Source organism: Salvelinus namaycush, chromosome 33, assembly GCF_016432855.1.
Source record: "Salvelinus namaycush isolate Seneca chromosome 33, SaNama_1.0, whole genome shotgun sequence".
In the NCBI taxonomy this organism is placed as follows: Eukaryota; Metazoa; Chordata; class Actinopteri; order Salmoniformes; family Salmonidae; genus Salvelinus; species Salvelinus namaycush.
In genome coordinates, this window is record NC_052339.1 from 1,246,728 (window position 1) to 1,268,707 (window position 21,980).

General features: G+C 40.3%; 1 protein-coding gene across 1 annotated transcript; it reads right to left on the reverse strand.

Annotated features, from left to right (window-relative positions):
* Window positions 1–831: 831 nt before the first annotated feature.
* LOC120027992 (zinc finger protein OZF-like) lies at window positions 832–17,609 on the reverse strand. The gene is made up of 2 exons (XM_038973093.1): window positions 17,313–17,609; window positions 832–2,810 (listed from the first exon to the last, which is right to left on the reverse strand). The coding sequence occupies exons 1-2, from the start codon at window positions 17,506–17,508 to the stop codon at window positions 1,522–1,524; spliced, it is 1,485 nt and encodes a 494-aa protein (XP_038829021.1). The 5' UTR covers window positions 17,509–17,609; the 3' UTR covers window positions 832–1,521.
* Between the last annotated feature and the right edge of the window lie 4,371 nt (window positions 17,610–21,980).

Consider the following 21,980-nt stretch of genomic DNA (forward strand, 5'->3'; position numbering starts at 1 on the left):
CAACTGGGGCTCAGTCACCTGGTACCCAGAGAGAGGAAAAGTCAGACTTGTCTTTCACATGTCCCTGGTGCTATGCAGAATATCAGAAAGAGGACAGGAGGGAACATTGTCTTCATATGTGAATGTGTCTTTACCTATTCTTAAACCATGTGAAGGGATGGCGTGACTAATGGGGAACCAATTACTTGTCTCCACAATGTCTGTGCGCCAGTCACTCCCTCCTTTGGCCTTGGGGGAGATAAGGTTTGAGACAACAGATGTGTGGGGTAGTGTTGTGGGGTAGTGTCTGGAACCATTGTATGACATCTCTGATGTTGCACCTATCCTGAGATAGTGTATGACCTAGAGGCCACTTCTCTCAGTGAGCTTGTCCAGGCGTGTGGTCAAGAAGAGGTTTTACTTGAGATGCGAGTATCTGGAGTTGACAATTGATTTATGCCATAGAATGAGTTGGTGTTTTTGTGCTATGAAGTACCAAGAATGAGATCGGAGCCTCGTCTTAGGGGCCAAACTGAACGATAAGAACAGAATTTATAGCAAATGCTATCTGGCTGTGGGATACTCCATTCTCATTTATCAAGTCTCACCTTGTGACCCGTTCCACACATCTGTTGTTTGATATGTAGACTAGGGGGTGGATCTTTGCTATAAAAGATTTCAGTAGCCTTTGTGTCGTGGCTCTCAACGAATCAGCTGAGGGTGGTTCGTCGACCAGCCACCGCTATTGCAGAGCTCTCACCAATAAAGATGTAGTTTAAGTATAACTCTGACTTGTGTGATAAGTCTGTCTCTCCTCATTTGATAATACAGAAATTAATCACCACAAGGCACTGTAGATCAATAATATATTTTTTTACCAATATAACATGTGTCCCTCAGGTTTTTGTAATTGGTGTGAACACCTTGGAAATCACTCAATACTAGGATATACAAGGACTTTGAGCATTCCCTCCATTGTTATCGGGGGAGGGGTCTATATTAAACAAAATTATTAGCCAATCACATCCTTTTAGAATTTAATATATTTTGAGGATTCCATTGATCATTTGGTGTCTAAATCCAGTGTCACTTGGTGTAACTCAATTTAATTTAAAGGAAATTACATTGTGAGAAAAATGATTAATCATATCACATGTATTATTTTTAAAGGGTTAATGATCTTAGAATTTCGAATCTGTGGCCTCAATTTCAGAAACTCCTCATTGACCTAAAATGTATCATTGGTGTTACTACTCCTGCTGGTGGCACACTTAATTATCAAAATGATGTAATTAAGCTGCCATATTAGTGTATTTAGAATGGGAAAATGTACCTAAATACAGTACATTTAAATAAATACATTTTCCCCCAAAATAAAAATCTTCAACAATCAATGAGTAAGTTATATGAATTAAAATGACCATTGAACAGATTCCAAGATAGCGGAGTGTACTTTTTACCAAGAGCATACCTGAGTGGTATGTCCTCTTAGTAGTCTCTTCCATCTAACACATTTTACACAAGGGGCATTGTTTCTTGTTCTTAGTCATTGTGAATATTTATTCTGTGAGTTCGCAGATGTCTTTTCAGACTTGATGCTAACTTCAAGTGAGTTCCACACAAATGACATTGAACTCCCTCCCCTGTATGAACCTTCATATGCGCAGTCAGGCTTCCCTTCAGACTGAAGCATTTGCCACATTCGTTGCAGCGATGTGGTTTCTCCTCTGTGTGAGTCATCATATGCTTTGTAAGGGTTCCCTTGTCACTGAAGCATTTGCCACATTCTTTGCACCGGAATGGTTTCTCCCCTGTATGAGTCCTCATATGCAATACCAGGCTTGCCTTTATGCTGAAGGATTTGTCACACTCTTTGCACGGATAGGATTTCTCCCCAGTGTGATTTTGCTGATGGAGTTTCAGACTTCCTTTTGTTGTCAAGGATTTTCCACACAAATCACATTTAAAAGACGGCCCTGTATGAGTACCCATATGATTTTTCAGGTTATTCTTGTGATTGAAACATTTGCCACATACGGTACAGCAATGTTGTCCCTCCTCCGTGTGAGTCTTCATGTGGCGGATCAGGTAGCAGTTCAAGATGAAACCTTGTCCACATATGTCACACATGTATGGTCTCTCTTCACTGTGCCTATTTTTCCCATGCATTTGTAGACCACGTCTTGTCACAAAGCACTTTCCGCAAACGTCACATTTCAGATTAGGCAACTCACTGGTTTCTTTCCTTGGCCGTCCTCTTGGTCTCTCTTCAAGATGGCGATTTTGTCGATGCCTTTTCAGACTACGTGCTGTCGCCAAGCATTTTCCGCACACATCACATTTGAGGTCAGGCAACTCACTTTTTTCTTTCTTCGGCTGTCCTTTTGGTCTCTCTTCACCGTGCAAATTTTGTTGATGCCTTCTCAGACCACCTGCTGTCGCAAAGCATTTTCCGCACAAGTCACATTTCAGATCAGGCAACTCCCTGGCTTCTTTCCTTGGCCGTCCTCTTCGTCTCTTTGATTTAAGAGGCTTTAACCGTGACAGTCGTATTCTATTTTCCACTTCATCCTCTTTTACATTATCACTTTCATCGTTGTCACTTTCTGGATTTACTTCAGATGGGGGCTGATATTCACTGGTTGAGTCGGACTCTCTGTAGCGCTCACCATCAAATTCTGTTTGGTTCTCTACAGTTGTAGTGTTGATAGAGTTCCATATAGACTCTTCGGCATCAGACTCGACTGGCCCCAAACTGGCGCTCCATTCCTGCTCATAGTGCTGTCGCTCAGGGTTAACAACCTCTTCAGTGAGAGTGAGCTGCTGGAGGTCTGGAGGGAAAGAGAAAGGAAGACATTTAATGAAAACTTAAACGCTTAAAAGAGACTACTACCTATACAATGGGGCTTCAAAATTGGATCATCCAATTAATTAAAAACACGTAATTTAAGATATATCTAAAATTATATTCGGATTTGTGAATTAATTTACTTATAGCTGATGCATGTTACTGGAAGTTCGAGAAGCAAGACATCTCAAAAAGTTGAAAAATTCTCATGTGAACTACAACTCCCACAAGTTTTGTTCGTATGCTGGATTACACGTCACACTTGAGTCGCTTGAGCTGAACACTCACAGGTAAGGACCACCGCTGGTAAGAACATCTATAAGAACATACTATACAGATCGTTTCTGTGTTTTATATTATGCATTTATCGGATGTAATATTTGTCAATCTTTAGGGTGTTTTTGATTTTACCCACGCTAACGTGACCTAAAAGGTGACTGAAATAGGGAACAACTTTGGAAAGAGGTGACTGAAATAGGGAACAACTTTGCAAAGAGGTGACTGAAATAGGAAACAACTTTTTTTTTTAAAGAAGAAATTATTATTATTTATTACAAAAAACACAAGGAAGGGGTAACATTAAAGTATTAGAACATGAAGGACAAACAATACAGCATCAAGACACTATCAAACATGTATCAGTCTTTCCGCAACAGAGCCATCCTTATGTGTGAGGGTACGTGTGCAAGATAGTGATATAAAATATGTCATAGTTTCCTTTTTCATGATCACAATCTTGTGAAACCCGAACCCTCCAAGATCCCCCCCCACACTTCCCCAATAGCTGTCCCTCACCCATTCGAGACCCCTCCCACAGTCCCCCCCCAGAAAAATAAAATAAAAAATACAATTAATTCCATTCCCCACCCCCAAGAACCCCCCAACGCACCAACAACCAAGAGAATGAACTAAAGAGAAAAAAGGAAAAGACAGAAGAAAACAGCAAACAACAATGCACATTTTTATTTTATTTTAAATAAAGGACATCAAGGACAACTGAAATCATAACAGCAATGCATACTTTATATGTTTGTGTGCATGTCTGGCACTATTACATGTATGTGTGTGTTCTTGTATGTGTTTATTTGAATGAGAGTGTGTGTATATGCATGTGTACAAACACCTGCACAGCCTCAGCCTCAGGCAAACCGGCATTAGTTGTAAAAACACTGCCACTTAGTGTCATTCAAATGTACTTTTATTATGTTTTATTTTGACTTTTTTTTCCTCCTTTATCTTTTGACCATCATTCTCTCTCTCACACAGCAACTTCACTCCCACTTGTCTACAATTCCCCATACCAACCCTCAGCTTCCCTCAGCCCATCCCATCTATCTCTGCTGGCCACCCACTTTGTGTTTCTACGCAACACATACAGTGGGGCAAAAAAGTATTTAGTCAGCCACCAATTGTGCAAGTTCTCCCACTTAAAAAGATGAGAGAGGCCTGTAATTTTCATCATAGGTACACTTCAACTATGACAGACAAAATGAGAAAAAAAAATCCAGAAAATCACATTGTAGGATTTTTAATGAATTTATTTGCAAATTATGGTGGAAAATAAGTATTTGGTCACCTACAAACAAGCAAGATTTCTGGCTCTCACAGACCTGTAACTTCTTCTTTAAGAGGCTCCTCTGTCCTCCACTCGTTACCTGTATTAATGGCACCTGTTTGAACTTGTTATCAGTATAAAAGACACCTGTCCACAACCTCAAACAGTCACACTCCAAACTCCACTATGGCCAAGACCAAAGAGCTGTCAAAGGACACCAGAAACAAAATTGTAGACCTGCACCAGGCTGGGAAGACTGAATCTGCAATAGGTAAGCAGCTTGGTTTGAAGAAATCAACTGTGGGAGCAATTATTAGGAAATGGAAGACATACAAGACCACTGATATTCTCCCTCCGTCTGGGGCTCCACGCAAGATCTCACCCCGTGGGGTCAAACTGATCACAAGAACGGTGAGCAAAAATCCCAGAACCACACGGGGGGACCTAGTGAATGACCTGCAGAGAGCTGGGACCAAAGTAACAAAGCCTACCATCAGCAACACACTACGCCGCCAGGGACTCAAATCCTGCAGTGCCAGACGTGTCCCCCTGCTTAAGCCAGTACATGTCCAGGCCCGTCTGAAGTTTGCTAGAGAGCATTTGGATGATCCAGAAGAAGATTGGGAGAATGTCATATGGTCAGATGAAACCAAAATATAGAACTTTTTGGTAAAAACTCAACTCGTCGTGTTTGGAGGACAAAGAATGCTGAGTTGCATCCAAAGAACACCATACCTACTGTGAAGCATGGGGGTGGAAACATCATGCTTTGGGGCTGTTTTTCTGCAATGGGACCAGGACGACTGATCCGTGTAAAGGAAAGAATGAATGGGGCCATGTATCGTGAGATTTTGAGTGAAAACCTCCTTCCATCAGCAAGGGCATTGAAGATGAAACGTGGCTGGGTCTTTCAGCATGACAATGATCCCAAACACACCGCCCGGGCAACGAAGGAGTGGCTTCGTAAGAAGCATTTCAAGGTCCTGGAGTGGCCTAGCCAGTCTCCAGATCTCAACCCCATAGAAAATCTTTGGAGGGAGTTGAAAGTCCGTGTTGCCCAGCAACAGCCCCAAAACATCACTGCTCTAGAGGAGATCTGCATGGAGGAATGGGCCAAAATACCAGCAACAGTGTGTGAAAACCTTGTGAAGACTTACAGAAAACGTTTGACCTCTGTCATTGCCAACAAAGGGTATATAACAAAGTATTGAGATAAACTTTTGTTATTGACCAAATACTTATTTTCCACCATAATATGCAAATAAATTCATTAAAAATCCTACAATGTGATTTTTCTGGATTTTTTCCCCTCATTTTGTCTGTCATAGTTGAAGTGTACCTATGATGAAAATTACAGGCCTCTCTCATCTTTTTAAGTGGGAGAACTTGCACAATTGGTGGCTGACTAAATACTTTTTTGCCCCACTGTATCTTTCAACTATGATGTTTAACGTACAATTCCAATCTATCTAATCGAATAGAATCTACAGATTGTGTGTTGAAGATAAATACTTTTACTAAGAGTATTAGTATATTAGTAATTGACTGACCCGGTCTCTCCAGATCTCCTAACAGTACTATTTCTAGGGTCAATTTTAGATCAATGCTATGCATTTTCAGCCATTCCTGAACCTGAGACCAGAAACAGGCTACCTGAGGGCAATACCAAAATAAATGGTCTATTGAATCTGTATCCTCAAAACAAAATCTGCAGAGCTTCGATGATTTTATGCCCCAAATATTCAACATTTTGTTGGCGGCAAGAATTCTATATAATAATTTTAGCTGAAAAGCACGAAGTCTTGAATCTTGCGTTGTTTTATATATCAACTCATACACCCTGTACCATGGAATCGGTACATCAAAAATCTCTTCCCAACTATTTTGCAATCTGTATGGCACAGTTGTCAACATCCTGGTCCTTAAATGAAACTGGTATACTTCCCTATTTATGTTATTTTTATTCCTCCGCCAGTTTTGATCCTTTATATTGGACAGACAGACCATTTCCCTACCTCCTCCCGCTGCCACCCACCTCCTCCATTTTTGGGGCAATGCTGTAATCAATTGGTTGTACTCTTGGATTGAGCAGACCTTCCCGTACAATTCTGATTTTTATTTTTTATTTATCCTTTATTTTACCAGGTAAGTTGACTGAGAACACGTTCTCATTTGCAGCAATGACCTGGGGAATAGTTATAGGGGATGAATGAGCCAATTGTAAACTGGGGATTATTAGGTGACCGTGATGGTTTGAGGGCCAGATTGGGAATTTAGCCAGGACACTGGGGTTAACACCCCTACTCTTACGACAAGTGCCATGAGATCTTTAATGACCTCAGAGAGTCAGGACACCCGTTTAACGTCCCATCCGAAAGACGGCACCCGACACAGGGCAGTGTCCCCAATCACTGCCCTGGGGCATTGGGATATTTTTTTTTTTAGACCAGAGGAAAGAGTGCCTCCTACTGGCCCTCCAACACCACCTCCAGCAGCATCTGGTCTCCCATCCAGGGACTGACCAGGACCAACCCTGCTTAGCTTCAGAAGCAAGCCAGCAGTGGTATGCAGGGTGGTATGCTGCTGACTCCATGAAGGACATAACTCTACCATTACAATTTAGAATATCATTTAAGAACAAAATACCCCTTTCAAACATCTTTCCCATAAATACAGGTATTTTATCAACCAGCACATTTCAGTTCAGCCATAATATTTGTTGTAATATTTGTTCTATCTTTTCAGGGGGATGAAATTTAAATTGTAGCCAGCTCTGCAATGCTTGTTTGAAAAAGACAGATCATTTGAAAAAAGTATAATTTTCAATTAATCAAAAATTAATCTGCGCAAAGGCAAAAAGGCAATTTTTAAACAATGGATGAGCTTTTCTTATGAATCTACTTGAGAACCATTTAGGGTTCAAATAAAACTTTTGAATGAGTGAAGCTTTTAGAGAGAGCTTTAGTGCTTTTATATTTAATAATCTCAACCCACCCAGTTCATTATATAGATAGGCTCATTTTATTTTGTCTGGTTTAGCGTCCCAGTTAAAGCGAAATATTTTTTGCTCATATGATTTGAAAAACAAATCATCAGGAGTAGGCAGCACCATAAGTAAGTGAGTAAACTGAGATATGACTAAGGAGTTAATCAGGGCAATTTTTCCATAAATAGACAGGTATGTACCTCTCCATGGTTGCAGGATCTTGTCTATTTTTACAAGTTTTCTATTGAAATTCATTGTGGAGAGCTTATTTATATATTTTGTGATATGAATACCGAGTATGTCTACTTCACCATCAGCCCATTTTATAGGTAAGCTGCTAGGTAATGTAAAAGTAGTATTTTTTAAGGATCCAATACGTAATATTGTACACATATCATAATTAGGTTTTAGTCCAGAGAGTACAGAAAATTTATCTAGATCTTTAATGAGACATTGCAGGGATCTAGCTTGCGGACTTAACATAAAACTTGAGTCATCGGCATACATGGACACCATTGTTTTTAAGCCTTGGATTTCTAATCCTCTAATGTTGTTATTGGATCTGATTTTAATAGCTAGCATTTCGATGGCCAAAACGAATAGATATTGTGACAGCGGACACCCTTGTTTAACTCCTCTTGACAATTCAAAACTCTCTGAGAAGTAGCCGTTATTTACTATTTTACACCTGGGGTTGCTGTACATTATTTTTTACCCATTTTATAAGAGAATTACCGAAATTTGGTGCCTGTAAGTTAAATAAATTGGTATAAATGTTTTCGAAGAAATGTGGATCATCCTGATTTGGACCATATAGATTAATGAGCCAAATCTCTTTTTCATCCACTTTCATATTCAAAAGGATCCATCTTCCTTGCGAATCATTCCTGATTATTTGCACATTCACATCGAGATTTTTGTTAATTAATATCATCACACCCTTTGAGTTCCTTTGTCCATGACAGAAAATTATTTCACCACCCCATTCCCTTTTCCATGCAACTTCATCTAAGGATGTAGAGTGAGTTTCCTGTAAACAGTATATGTTATATTCCTTTTATTTTAGCCATGTAAAGACTGATCTTCTTGTTCTATAATCTGCCAAACCGTTACAATTATAACTAGCTATACTTATTTCACCCCTTACCATAACTAGATACTATTCTCAGTCTAAATGGACCATAATTAGTGCTTGTAAAGTTACTGCCATGAGGGGTATTATGAAGGTCAAAACTAGAGCTTTCAAATGTCTGATATTTAGAATTCAAGAAATAGGTTCTAGCAATATTTTTTTTATTCCCTTGCCTGTGAGCTAATGCCACAGATGTTAGAAGATTGAGACAAGTTATGTGTCTAACAAATCTGAGTAGGTTGATGTGTATGATATTGGATATGATATAATGAGAGTGTGTATGATGTCTGTATAAGAGTAAGACTATAATGTGTGATGTCCAAATAAATAATATCTCTGCCAATTTGCATGTTTGAGTGTCTATGTGTGTAACATGTAGTGCGTATAGCCTTAATATTCATAATTGTAATCCATATCTTATCACCATCATAGTTGCATCATAATTACCTTCAACATAATTGAAAAACACATCCCAGCATTTCCATAGCAATTGACGTTTCACATGATCATGAAAGAGATCTTGCATTACTCTAGAGACGGCTTCACTACAGTACAAATGTATTCCGTACAATATGTTATTATTCCCCAATGCCCCTATTCTGATATCTTCCCCTTGCTTGTTGTAAACATATATAAACTTGTAGAGAAATACATAAAAAGATAGACAAACAATAAACACATTAAATGATAAAACAGTTCGACAATAGAGAGGGAGAGAAGAGAAAGAGAGTGAGATCAGATGTGCGTGTGTATGTATAAGTCCGTATGTGTAAGCGAGCATGTAGTTGAGTACGTGTGTTCATATCCACTTCATAATGGTCAGATATTTTAAACAGTTCACGTAACCTTCTTTATTTTCGTAACCTGAAGTCCCTGTAGAATTTAGTACAGCCACGGTGTTATGGAGCTGTCTCGGAATAGCTGTCCATCTATAAAGAGTTTGTCCACAATGATAAAGGCACGCCTACCATCCTTCCTTTGTTGTCTTTGTACTGGATACAGTCTCTTACGACGTTCGTTTATCTCCTTTGGAAATTGGTAATTGAGGCCCGAATTTGGTCCCTTTAAGCTCCCTTTCTCTGCTTTTGATCAGCTCCTTTTGTTTGTTGGTAGTGTTCAAATTTTGCGATGATCGGTTAGGGACCCTTGGTCTTGTTGCTCCGAGCTCCAAGTCTGTGTACTCGGTGGAAAGCCACCTTGTTTACAGTCTCTATAGGAAGTTTCAATGTGGATTTTATGAATTCTCTGATCACGCCCTCTGGATTATTGGATGCGTCCTCAGGAATACCAGAATTTTTTTTGATTTTCACGCATGCTACAACTTTGTATGTCTAGTAGCGTCTCCATCATCACCCTGTTTTCCCTGAGTAGACAATCCATGTTGGAATCGTGTATTTTTACCTTGGCTGTGAATAGGAAACAACTTTGCAGTGATACAAAAGCTACAGTGAATCCAAATTAATGTTATTCCCAAAATGTAACCACGTAAAAAATGTTTTCAACCTGATAATCCTTAAATAGCAACAGTATTAACTAGAGGTCGACCGATTAATCGGAATGGCCGATTAATTAGGGCCGATTTCAAGTTTTCATAACAATCGGAAAACTGTATTTTTGGCCACCGATTTTTCTTTTGACACCTTTATTTATCCTTTATTTAACTAGGCAAGTCAGTTAAGAACACATTCTTATTTTCAATGACGGCCTAGGAACGGTGGGTTAACTGCCTTGTTCAGGGGCAGAACGACAGATTTTTACCTTGTCAGCTCGGGGATTCAATCTTGCAACCTTACAGTTAACTAGTCCAACGCTCTAACCACCTGCTTTACATTGCACTCCACGAGGAGCCTGCCTGTTACGCAAATGCAGTAAGAAGCCAAGGTAAACTGCTAGCTAGCATTAAACGTATCTTATAAAAAAACAATCAATCAATCAATCATAATCACTAGTTAACTACACATGGTTGATGATATTACTAGTTTATCTAGCGTGTCCTGCGTTGCTAATAATCGATGCGGTGCGCATTCGCGAAACAGGACTGTCGTTGCTCCAACGTGTACCTAACCATAAACATCAATGTCTGTCTTAAAATCAATACACAAGTATACATTTTTTAAACCTGCATATTTAGTTAATATTGCCTGCTAACATGAGTTTCTTTTAACTAGGGAAATTGTGTCACTTCTCTTGCAACAGAGTCAGGGTATATGCAGCAGTTTGTGAAGACCATTTCTTCCTAACAAAGACAGCCAACCTCGCCAAACGGGGGATGATTTAACAAAAGCGCATTTGCGAAAAAAGCACAATCGTTGCACGACTGTACCTAACCATAAACATCAATGCCTTTCTTAAAATCAATACACAGAAGTATATATTTTTAAACCTGCATATTTAGCTAAAAGAAATCCAGGTTAGCAGGCAATATTAACCAGGTGAAATTGTGTCACTTCTCTTGCGTTCATTGCACGCAGAGTCAGGGTATATGCAACAGTTTGGGTCGCCTGGCTCGTTGCTATCTAATTTGCCAGAATTTTACGTAATTATGACATAACATTCAAGGTTGTGCAATGTAACAGGAATATTTAGACTTATGGATGCCACCCGTTAGATAAAATACGGAACGGTTCCGTATTTCACTGAAAGAATAAATGTTTTGTTTTCGAGATGATAGTTTCCGGATTCGACCATATTAATGACCTAAGGCTCGTATTTCTGTGTGTTATTATATTATAATTAAGTCTATGATTTGATAGAGCAGTCTGACTGAGCAGTGGTAGGCAGCAGCAGGCTCGTAAGCATTCATTCAAACAGCACTTTCGTGCGTTTTGCCAGCAGCTCTTCGCAATGCTTCAAGCATTGCGTTGTTTATGACTTCAAGCATATCAACTCCCGAGATTAGGCTGGTGTAACCGATGTGAAATGGCTAGCTAGTTAGGGGGGTGCGCGATAATAGCGTTTCAAACGTCACTCGCTCTGAGACTTGGAGTAGTTGTTCCCCTTGCTCTGCATGGGTAACGCTGCTTCAAGGGTGGCTGTTGTCGATGGGTTCCTGGTTCGAGCCCAGGTAGGAGCGAGGAGAGTGACGGAAGCTATACTGTTACACTAGCAATACTAAAGTGCCTATAAGAACATCCAATAGTCAAAGGTATATGAAATACAAATCATATAGAGAGAAATAGTCCTATAATTCCTATAACAACTACAAACTAAAGCTTCTTACCTGGGAATATTGAAGACCCATGTTAAAAGGAACCACCAGCTTTCATATGTTCTCATGTTCTGAGCAAGGAACTTAAACGTTAGCTTTCTTACATGGCACATATTGCACTTTTACTTTCTTCTCCAACACTTTGTTTTTGCATTATTTAAACCAAATTGAACATGTTTCATTGATGATTTTATTGATGTATTATATTAAGTTAAAATAAGTGTTCATTCAGTATTGTTGTAATTGTCAATATTACAAATAAAAATAAAAAAATAGGCAGATTAATCGGTATCAGCCCCTTTTGGTCCCCCAATAATCGGTATCGGTATCGGCGTTGAAAAATCATAATCGGTCGACCTCTAATCGCAATACTGGTATCGTCCCTGCCCTAATAACCATAAGAAGGTAATCGCATTGGCAATTCATAAATACACACACTTCAATAACTGTGTTTGCATAAAGCATATGCGGGATTCAACCACATTACAAAACCCAGTAACATAGGATAAGTAGCGATCCTGAATGCAGCAGGAGTATAACAGAGAGCAACAAACAATTCAAACAAGGCTTACCAGGTAAGTTTGCAAACAATTCCTACCTTTAACATAACCAAAACATGAGAACTTGAATGGTAACATTAACAGGCAAAAGCATGATTAGACAGAGTAAATTAGCGGAGCTTCAAACAAAGGTGTAGCGCCCAAAACCAATTGAATGTCGGCATATGACAACAAATTCTAACATTCGTTTTTCTATTTATAGTTGAACTTCGGCGGGACAAGTCAGAATACAGTCACGGACTGAACGAGCTCCGTGACATCTGACAAACTTGGACTTGAAAGTGTAACGTCCCTAAAAGGCCTAATGCAGCCGTTTGTACAATTTCTGGGTAACAATTAACGTAAACTCACCACATTCGCAACAAATGTGCGCAAATGCAATATTCAAACAAGGCTACAAAGAAAACGAATGGGACTGTAGCGACTGTGTTGACTTCAAAATCGGGGGTGTGAACTAGGTTTCTATTCAAGCGTTGATCGACATGGTAATGGCTCTATAGTATTGGAGAAAAGTTTAAAAAACGGACCCTCCGTTACATCGTGACGTGTCATGTCGTAACGTACAGCACGCATAAAGCAACTATTTCTGTCTTACAATCTCTCTCCACCAGGTGTAGCACTTCTCTCATCGTTTAAAAACAAGAAATGGACAGTGACGGGGGTAAGGGGGGATACCTAGTCATTTTTTGCGTCATCATTGCATGCGATCATCATTCTCAAAGCCGCTGTTTACTTCTAAGATCACTTTAGCACCGCCCTAAAAACCCGATTCAAATTCGACACAAACCTTCAAATAGGTATGTAATGACACATTATATAAACTCTTTATAGTGTTTTATTTAAATTTTAGAGGCGATAAGGTGATAAGTTGGACAGATCGAGTGAAAAAAAGCAATTTTCCCACACAACCTCTCTCCTTCTCACTATCACGCATTAGTTTCGCTTCCCCACCCGCCATTTTTAAAAAGACCCGACGGGGCTCATTGCCTACTTGAATTATGCAGAAACGGGCAGCGTTTAGGTCATGTAATTGATAATGTTGAAAAGGGGAGAAATTGTGCTTTACAATGGTATTGACATTACAGTTGATCTGGAAGTATTACGTTTTTGGGGCGCTAAAATAAGGGCAATTGTATGGACCAAGGCGATGTACGAGTTTACGTTAAGTACCTTACTGTAATAGAGTTTCATTAAAATGGGAAAAATTTGTTTTCTTTAGCAAAAACATATTTCTATTGTAAGAATTTTGCGAGGACAGTCTGGGAGTGGTCTGACTGGGGAGGGGAAAACGGGAAAACTATTTTTGGCAGAGAGGATTGGAACGCTTTGTTATTTTTTATTTAATACGGGAAAGGTCCATGGAGAGCGGCCACGCACACTCTACTGCAGTTGGTCAGGGAATGTGATGCTAACTACGTAGCTAGTAGGCACACAGATAATAGCTTGCTATGAAGTAGCCATATATACACACACACTATACTGAACAAAAATATAAACGCAACAATTTCATTGATTTTACTGAGTTACAGTTAATATGAGGAAATCAGTCAAATTAAATCAATTCATTAGGCCCTAATCTATGGATTTCACATGTATGCGAATACAAATATTCATCTGTTGGTCACAGATACAGTCACCTGCATTGCTTGCTGTTTGGGGTTTTAGGCTGGGTTTCTGTACAGCATTTTGAGATATCAGCTGTTACTGACCCGTCGGTTACTGGCCCAACGCTCTAAGTAGGCTACCTGCCGCCACGCAAGTTATTGCAAGGGTATGTTTTGTGCAAGATTTTTGTGAATTTCTTTTACTTTATTTGATATACAAGATTTGTGAGGGAGCAACCAAGCTCTCGTCCATTCAATTTCAATAATATATGCATTCCAGAAGAATTTCATTAATTAAGTCCTGAAGGTGTTGCTTTGCATATAGAATTAAATTCTTTATACATTATTACATTTGAACTTACTCAACCGGTTGTCTGTGCGGTAGAAATTTGAGACAAAATATCCACAGGAAAGTATTATTTACCCAACTGTTTAGAGCGCCGGTACGGCCTAAGAAATTTCTATTACCTGGCACATGCGCAAAACCATGTAAACACCTGCAAGACTGTACTTCCGTCTTTTGCACGTGCCTTAGATCATGAACAAACACATCTTGATTGGCACATACAGAGACCAGCGTTTTTGAAGTCGGTTGAACCGACTTGAATCTAATTGAACATATTAAAGAAATCCCCATGAAAATCCGTCAGTTTAAGGTAGAGATATGTTTTTTTTTGCATTTAATCCACCGCATCCGCCGATAACGCCCTTCTGCATCTGTGTTGAAAGGTGGCAGAGCTAGAGCTGTGTTTGTCAGACCATGAGACATCCCGAAAATCGGTCTTCTCACGAAAACGTCTGTAGCGTCCGAACGGTTTGGCCTACACAATATGACCCCTCTGTGGAAAGCTGAGACTCTCACGGGCATGATGGTGTTCCGTCTTGCCCTAGGACAACCACAAGACTCATCTGAAGGTCCCTGGTACCAGTTTTTTTAAATTTAGATAGTTTAGTGCCTACAATGTCTAATAAAAATAGTTTCCAGATCATTCTTATATCTCTCAGATATAGGACAGACACTTCAGAACAAACTTCCTTTCGATTTTTATCTGTTGTTCCATGTAGTGAATCTGTTATTCAATGTGTTTCTATTGGCTAACAGCAGTAATGCCAAATTAAATGTTTCAAGGGGTCTTTAAAATTCTAAATCAAATAGCTAAATAATCCTTGGTATGACCATCTTAAAACAATTCCATACGTTAGCTTAGAAAACATTGAATTTGATGCTGAAAGCATTGCCTCAATTGGGACCATGGCTATCTGAAAACAGCAGTTTGTGGAGAGCGCACGCCTTAAACATGACTGCTTTAGAGCAGTTTGCTGATGAAAAGTGCCAGGAGAAAGGTGCAGCAAGCTCATTGATTATGTTCACATGCAAACTAATAATTCAATATTAAACTGATTATGGCAGTAGGCCGAGTATGGCATTAGTCATGGTCATTTCTCTGTAAAAGGACACATGAGCACCAACGTGAAGTTGGTGTCAAATTGTCTGTCACATGAAAGCTAAGGGTCTATTTTTTTTAATCATAGTTGTGTCTCCTGCTACTGTTCTCCCTTCCACTGGCATACTGTTATGTTAAGCCGATAATGGTTTTCTTTCTCTAATCTGGTGGTCAAAGCAAGACTGTGAAAAGTCTGGACAACGCCTCCCTCTTGCCACTCTCTCTCTCTCCCCTATTAATGTCACCTCTCACAGCTCTTTCTGACACCTACCCATGAGCCCCCTCTCTTTCCATTTACTGTAACCAGCATCCTTACCCACTGAGCACAGTTGACACTGGACGTCGAAAAATAGTCTACATTTGGTCAGTCTGCCCTGGTTTCAGCGTCCACAGACATATTTTTTGGGGTCCGATCTGGACCAGCCCTGATTTCAACGTCAACAGACGTCAGGACTGGCCTTCATTTGGCCCAAACATAGACGTCCGGACTGGACCAAACCTGAATCAATCATAGACGTCAATGTTTCACACGTTTGGACATTACAGTACAGTAGAGCACAGTGAAAAGAAGTAGAGTATAGTTCAGTACAGTACACAGTAGTACTCTACTCTACTATATGACATTCGTATCCATAATTAATAATTATGCAATTCTGTGTAGTATAGATGTATAGATCAGGGACCCATGATGAAATTCTCTTAACGAAATTCTGTTACCGGGTGTTAATCCACTTCACTTAAACTTTGAATATCAATGGTGTTTGTTTGGCGTACATTTTAAGTGAAAAATCGGAGTCTCAGCGCAATTCCATAACCGTGGAATTGCCCTCATGTAAACACCTTACTCTGCTTATCTTAATCGGCGTAAAGTCATAATAGAAGTAAGCATACGTATATTAAAACACCTGGTTTTCTGAGCAATCTTTCAAATGATTGGGACCAGCTGAATTGGAGTTACAGCTGTGTATTTGATCTGCGCATGAGCCAGCAGCGCAAGCCTCCCGCTTATGATTTGCCTAGTTAAAAAGGTTAAATAAGATAAATATATAGAAAATAAATGTGCAAGTGAAGTGAGTTCAGAAAAACTTAAAAGTACGCATCTTAGAAATAGTTTTCACAAACAAACTTTATATGTCCAAATTCAATCAAATGGGCTTCCCAAAAATAACATGTTCTCAGTGGTAGAACGTTTATTTTGATTGTCGATTTTGTTCATTCATCAAAGTCCCCTGTTTTCAGACGTATCCATGTAAACAAGATTATTAGGGATATCGTTCTGGTAACACTTTATTTTAAGAGTCTATAATAAAAAATGTATATGCCATTTCTAAATGTCTAAACCATATATTAATCATTACTCCCACATTAATAAACCATTTACTAATCATTAGTAAAGTATTTTTGCAGTCCCTAATCTAAAGTGAGTGCTATTATTACTTCATAAATACTTTATAAATGTTTCGAGTGACAAGTGTAATTTCTCACAAAAAGATGGGCATGCCATTGGTAGACATTCCTGCAGTACCTTACTAACATTTACAAATATGGGACTAATGATTAATAAGTGGTGCGCAAACGGTTTGTAAATGCCTTATAAATGTTTTATTATGGACCCTTAAAATAAATAATCTTGCAAAGCATGTAGCCCTAAACGTTTAAATCAAACTATTATATTAAACGGACTATTGACAATAATGGCATTATTGGCTTCATGTAACCGTACTCAGTAGGCTGGCAGGGTAATTCGACAAAAAGCAATGTCGCAACAAAAAAATATTGCGACTGGTATATTGTTAACAGATATGAGACATTTTCTGAAGATAGACAAAAAAGTTTCCGTTGGACAGGGGTGGATTTTTCTTTTGTCGAACTTTCTTTATTGCGGCAAATGATAGAAGCAGTGTTTTTCGAATAAATGATGATTGCCGAATACTTTTTTTAAAGGTAGTATTAGGCTACAATGTAAAATGAATGTCAAATAGAGACGTCACATACCTGCTAATCTATGCAATTTTATCTCTGGTTTGAAAACCAAGTCCAGCAGTCTTCGTAGACGTGCATTCGCCCGTTTCAAACGGTAGATTTCTTCCTGGTACTCTGCGATCGTTTTTTTAACTACTACGGATATCTCCAAAGGAACTGCTGTTAATTTTTCGTTGAGAAACACATTGATCTGTTGTAGTTTAGACATTTTGGGGAGAAAATGGATGGGTGGGATTTTTTTTTTTGTTATTTTGTTGTCATTACTACGGATTCGTGCTCGAGAAACAGGAAATGTCTAGAATAATTACTTCTTCTTAAATTTGTTTGGCGGATGGCAACCAACTGAAAGGTGCCTACTGCCTACACCCCCACCTACTGTACTGGAGTGTGAAGCCGGTCACCCCATACACAAAATAACACAGTGTTGTACGTATGTATTAAATCCTGTATTTCTAATCAAATAAACTAGGGCTCTATTTAATCTGTAGCGCTTAAGTTTGGTGTTACATCGTGATTTCAATTTAAAGGCAATGTTCCTGTGTTAGCGGAGAGTGCATGCGCAATAAACGCTGCATTTGTCAATAAATGCTGCATTTGTCGGCTGAATCGGTGATGACCTTATTGCGCAATTTATAACGTTTCAGCGATACAGATTGAATCGAGCCCTTACACTTGTTGTTGGTATTCGTCTTCCACAGAGAGAGGTGCATAATATGATATTATCTGTACTCTCATGTGGCCGGACCAAATTGGGGAGATCTTGTGGAATGTGGCCATCCCTACCTTTCTGCTACTTCTTCCCTGGACTCATCGTCATGCTCAGCTACAGCAAAATACTGCAGGTAGGCGCCAGTCAAAAACTTGGTTGCATTGCCAGATTGACTTACATTGACTAATTTATGTACACACGTGGCATAAATAAGGAAATGTTTTAAGAAAAGTGGTTTGGATGTATGCACACTTTTTTAACATGCATTGTTCACTAATGTTCATGTTAGGTGGTGATCAAATCATATATTTTTTAAAATATTTTTACAAGTGTCTTGACTTATTTGGCTTTAAATGTGAACAGTATCATCCAATAAAATGAAATGTGATTGGTCACATACACATGTTTAGCAGATGTTATTGCAAGTGTAGCGAAATGCTTGTGTTTCTAGCTCCAACAGTGCAGTAATATCTAACAATTCACAACAATACACACAAACCTAAAAGTAAAATAATGGAATTAAGGAATATATAAATATTAGGATGAGCAATGTAGGAGTGGCATAGACTAAAATACAATAGAATAGAATACAGTATATACACATATCCGATGAGTAAAGCAAAAATATGTAAACATTATTAAAGTGACTAGTGTTCAATTAAAGTGGCCAGTGATTTCATGTCTATGTATATAGGGCAGCAGCCTCTAAGGTGCAGGGTTACGTAACCGGGTGGAATCCGCCTAGTCTGATGGCCTTGGGATAGAAGCTGTTTTTCAGTCTCTTGTTCCCAGCTTTGATGCATTTGTACTGACCTCGCCTTCTGGATGATAGCGGGGTGAACAGGCAGTGGCTCGGGTGGTTGTTGGCCTTGATTATCTTTAATGCCTTCCTATGACATCGGGTGCTTTAGGTGTCCTGGAGGGCAGGTAGTTCTCCCCAGGTGATGCATTGGGCAGACCGCACCACCCTCTTGAGAGCTCTGCGGTGCAGTTGCCATACCAGGCGGTGATACAGCCTGACAGGATGCTCTCAATTGTGCATCTGTAAAAGTTTGTGAGGGGTTTAGGTGCCAAGACAAAATTCTTCAGCCTCCTGGGGTTGAAGAGGTGCTGTTGCGTCTTCTTCACCACACTGTCTGTGTGGGTGGACCATTTCAGATCCTCACTGCACCTGTACATAGCCCATCTGTAATTAGCCCATCCAACTACCTCATCCCCATACTGTTATTTTATTTATTTTGCTCCTTTGCACCCCAGTATCTCCACTTGTACACTCATCTTCTGCACATCTATCACTCCAGTGTTTAATTGCTATATTATCATTATTTTGCCACTATGGCCTATTTATTGCCTTACCTCCGTTATCCTACCTCATTTGCACAGACTGTATAGAGACTTTTTCTATTGTATTATTGACTGTATGTTTGTTTATTCTATGTGTAACTCTGTGTTGTTGTTTGTGTTGCACTGCTTTTCTTTATCTTGGCCAGGTCGCAGTTGTAAATGAGAACTTGTTCTCAACTAGCCTACCTGGTTAAATAAAGGTGAAATAATTTTCTTTAAAAAAAATGTGTATGCTGAGGAACTTGAAGCTTTCCACCTGCTTCACTGTGGTCTTGTTGATGTGGATAGGGGTGTGCTCCTTCTGCTGTTTCCTGAAGTCCATGATCAGCTCCTTTGTTTTTTTGACATTGAGTGAGAAGTTATTTTCTTGGCACCACACTCCCAGGGCCCAGCCCTGTTGGCTGTCTCATCATTGTTGGTAATCAGGCCTACTACTGTTGTGTTGTCTGCAAACTGATTGAGTTGGAGGCGTGCGTGGCCACGCAGTCATGGGTGAACAGGGAGTACAGGAGGGGGCTGAGCACACACCCTTGTGGGGCCCCTGTGTTGAGGATCAGTGAAGTGGAGGTGTTGTTTCCTACCTTCACCACCTGTGGGCGACCCGTCAGGAAGTCCAGGACCCAGTTGCACAGGGCAGGGTTCAGACACAGGGCCCTGAGCTTAATGATGAGCTTGGAGGGTACTATGGTGTTGAATGCTGAGCTATAGTCAATGAACAGCATTCTTACATAGGTATTCCTCTTTTCCAGATGGGATAGGGCAGTGTGCAGTGCGATGGCATCGTCTGTGGGTCTATTGAGGCGGTAAGCAAATTGAAGGGTGTCAGGTAAGGTAGAGGTGATATTATGATCCTTAACTAGCCTCTCAAAGCACTTCATGATAATTGAATATGAGAGATTGAATATGTCCATAAACACTCCAGCCAGCTTGCCTGCTCATGCTCTGAGAACACGGCTAGGGATGCCATCCGGGCCGGCAGCCTTGCGAGGGTTAAAACACTTAAATGTCTTACTCACGTCGGCCAAGGAGAGCCCACAGTTCTTGGTAGCGGGCCGCGTCGGTGGCACTGTGTTATCCTCAAAGCGGGCGAAGAAGGTGTTTAGCTTGTCCGGAAGCAAGACATCGGTGTCCGCGACATGGCGGGTTTCCGCTTTGTAGTCTGTGATTGTCTGTAGACCCTGCCACATACGTCTCGTGTCTGAGCCGTTGAATTGCGACTCCACATTGTCTCTATACTGACATTTGATTGCCTTACGGAGGGAATAACTACACTGTTTGTATTCGGCCATAGTCCCAGTCACCTTGCCATAGTTAAATGTGGTGGTTCGTGCTTTCAGTTTTGCGTGAATGCTGCCATTTATCCACGGTTTCTGGTTAGGGTAGGTTTTAATAGTCACAGTGGGTACAACATCTCCTATACACTTCCTGATAAACTCAGTCACCGTATCCGTGTATTCGTCTATGTTATTCCCAGAGGCTACCCGGAACATATCCCAGTCCGCGTGATCAAAACAATCTTGAAGCGTGGATTCCGATTGGTCAGACCAGCATTGAATAGTCTTTAGCACGGGGTACTTCCTGTTTGAGTTTCTTTCTAGAGGAAGGGAGGAGCAAAATGGAGTCGTGATCACCCTGAGCTCCTCTACTTTATTATCCAGAACTGAACATTAGCGAGTAATATACTCGGAAGCGGTGGATGGTGAGCGTGCCACTCATCAATGCAAGTTGCCTTTTCCCTAAAGTGCCACAGGACATTGATAGACACATTTTGTGTGCCATGTAAATAGAATGGCTGTGTGTGTGGAACATAAGTGTGTGTCCTATTGATTCCAGAGGCAGGTAACATCAGTGTGAATACCATGCGCTTAACAGCTTCATGTGTTCAGGGCTTTACATGATCTGTAACTACACTGCTCAAAAAAATAAAGGGAACACTTAAACAACACAATGTAACTCCAAGTCAATCACACTTCTGTGAAATCAAACTGTCCACTTAGGAAGCAACACTGATTGACAATAAATTTCACATGCTGTTGTGCAAATGGAATAGACAACAGGTGGAAATTATAGGCAATTAGCAAGACACCCCCAATAAAGGAGTGGTTCTGCAGGTGGTGACCACAGACCACTTCTCAGTTCCTATGCTTCCTGGCTGATGTTTTGGTCACTTTTGAATGCTGGCGGTGCTTTCACTCTAGTGGTAGCATGAGACAGAGTCTACAACCCACACAAGTGGCTCAGGTAGTGCAGCTCATCCAGGATGGCACATCAATGCGAGCTGTGGCAAGAAGGTTTGCTTTGTCTATCAGCGTAGTGTCCAGAGCATGGAGGCGCTACCAGGAGACAGGCCAGTACATCAGGAGACGTGGAGGAGGCCGTAGGAGGGCAACAACCCAGCAGCAGGACCGCTACCTCCGCCTTTGTGCAAGGAGGAGCAGGCAGAGCACTGCCAGAGCCCTGCAAAATGACCTCCAGCAGGCCACAAATGTGCATGCGTCTGCTCAAACGGTCAGAAACAGACTCCATGAGGGTGGTATGAGGGCCCGACGTCCACAGGTGGGGGTTGTGCTTACAGCCCAACACCGTGCAGGACGTTTGGCATTTGCCAGAGAACACAAAGATTGGCA

Coding starts and splice junctions, on each gene's coding strand:
- LOC120027992 (XM_038973093.1), bottom strand. CDS start 17,508: ATGTCTAAACTACAACAGATCAATGTGTTTCTCAACGAAAAATTAACA. Junction 2,811..17,312: donor AAAATTGCATAGATTAGCAG/GTATGTGACGTC, acceptor CTTTCCCTCCAG/ACCTCCAGCAGCTCACTCTC.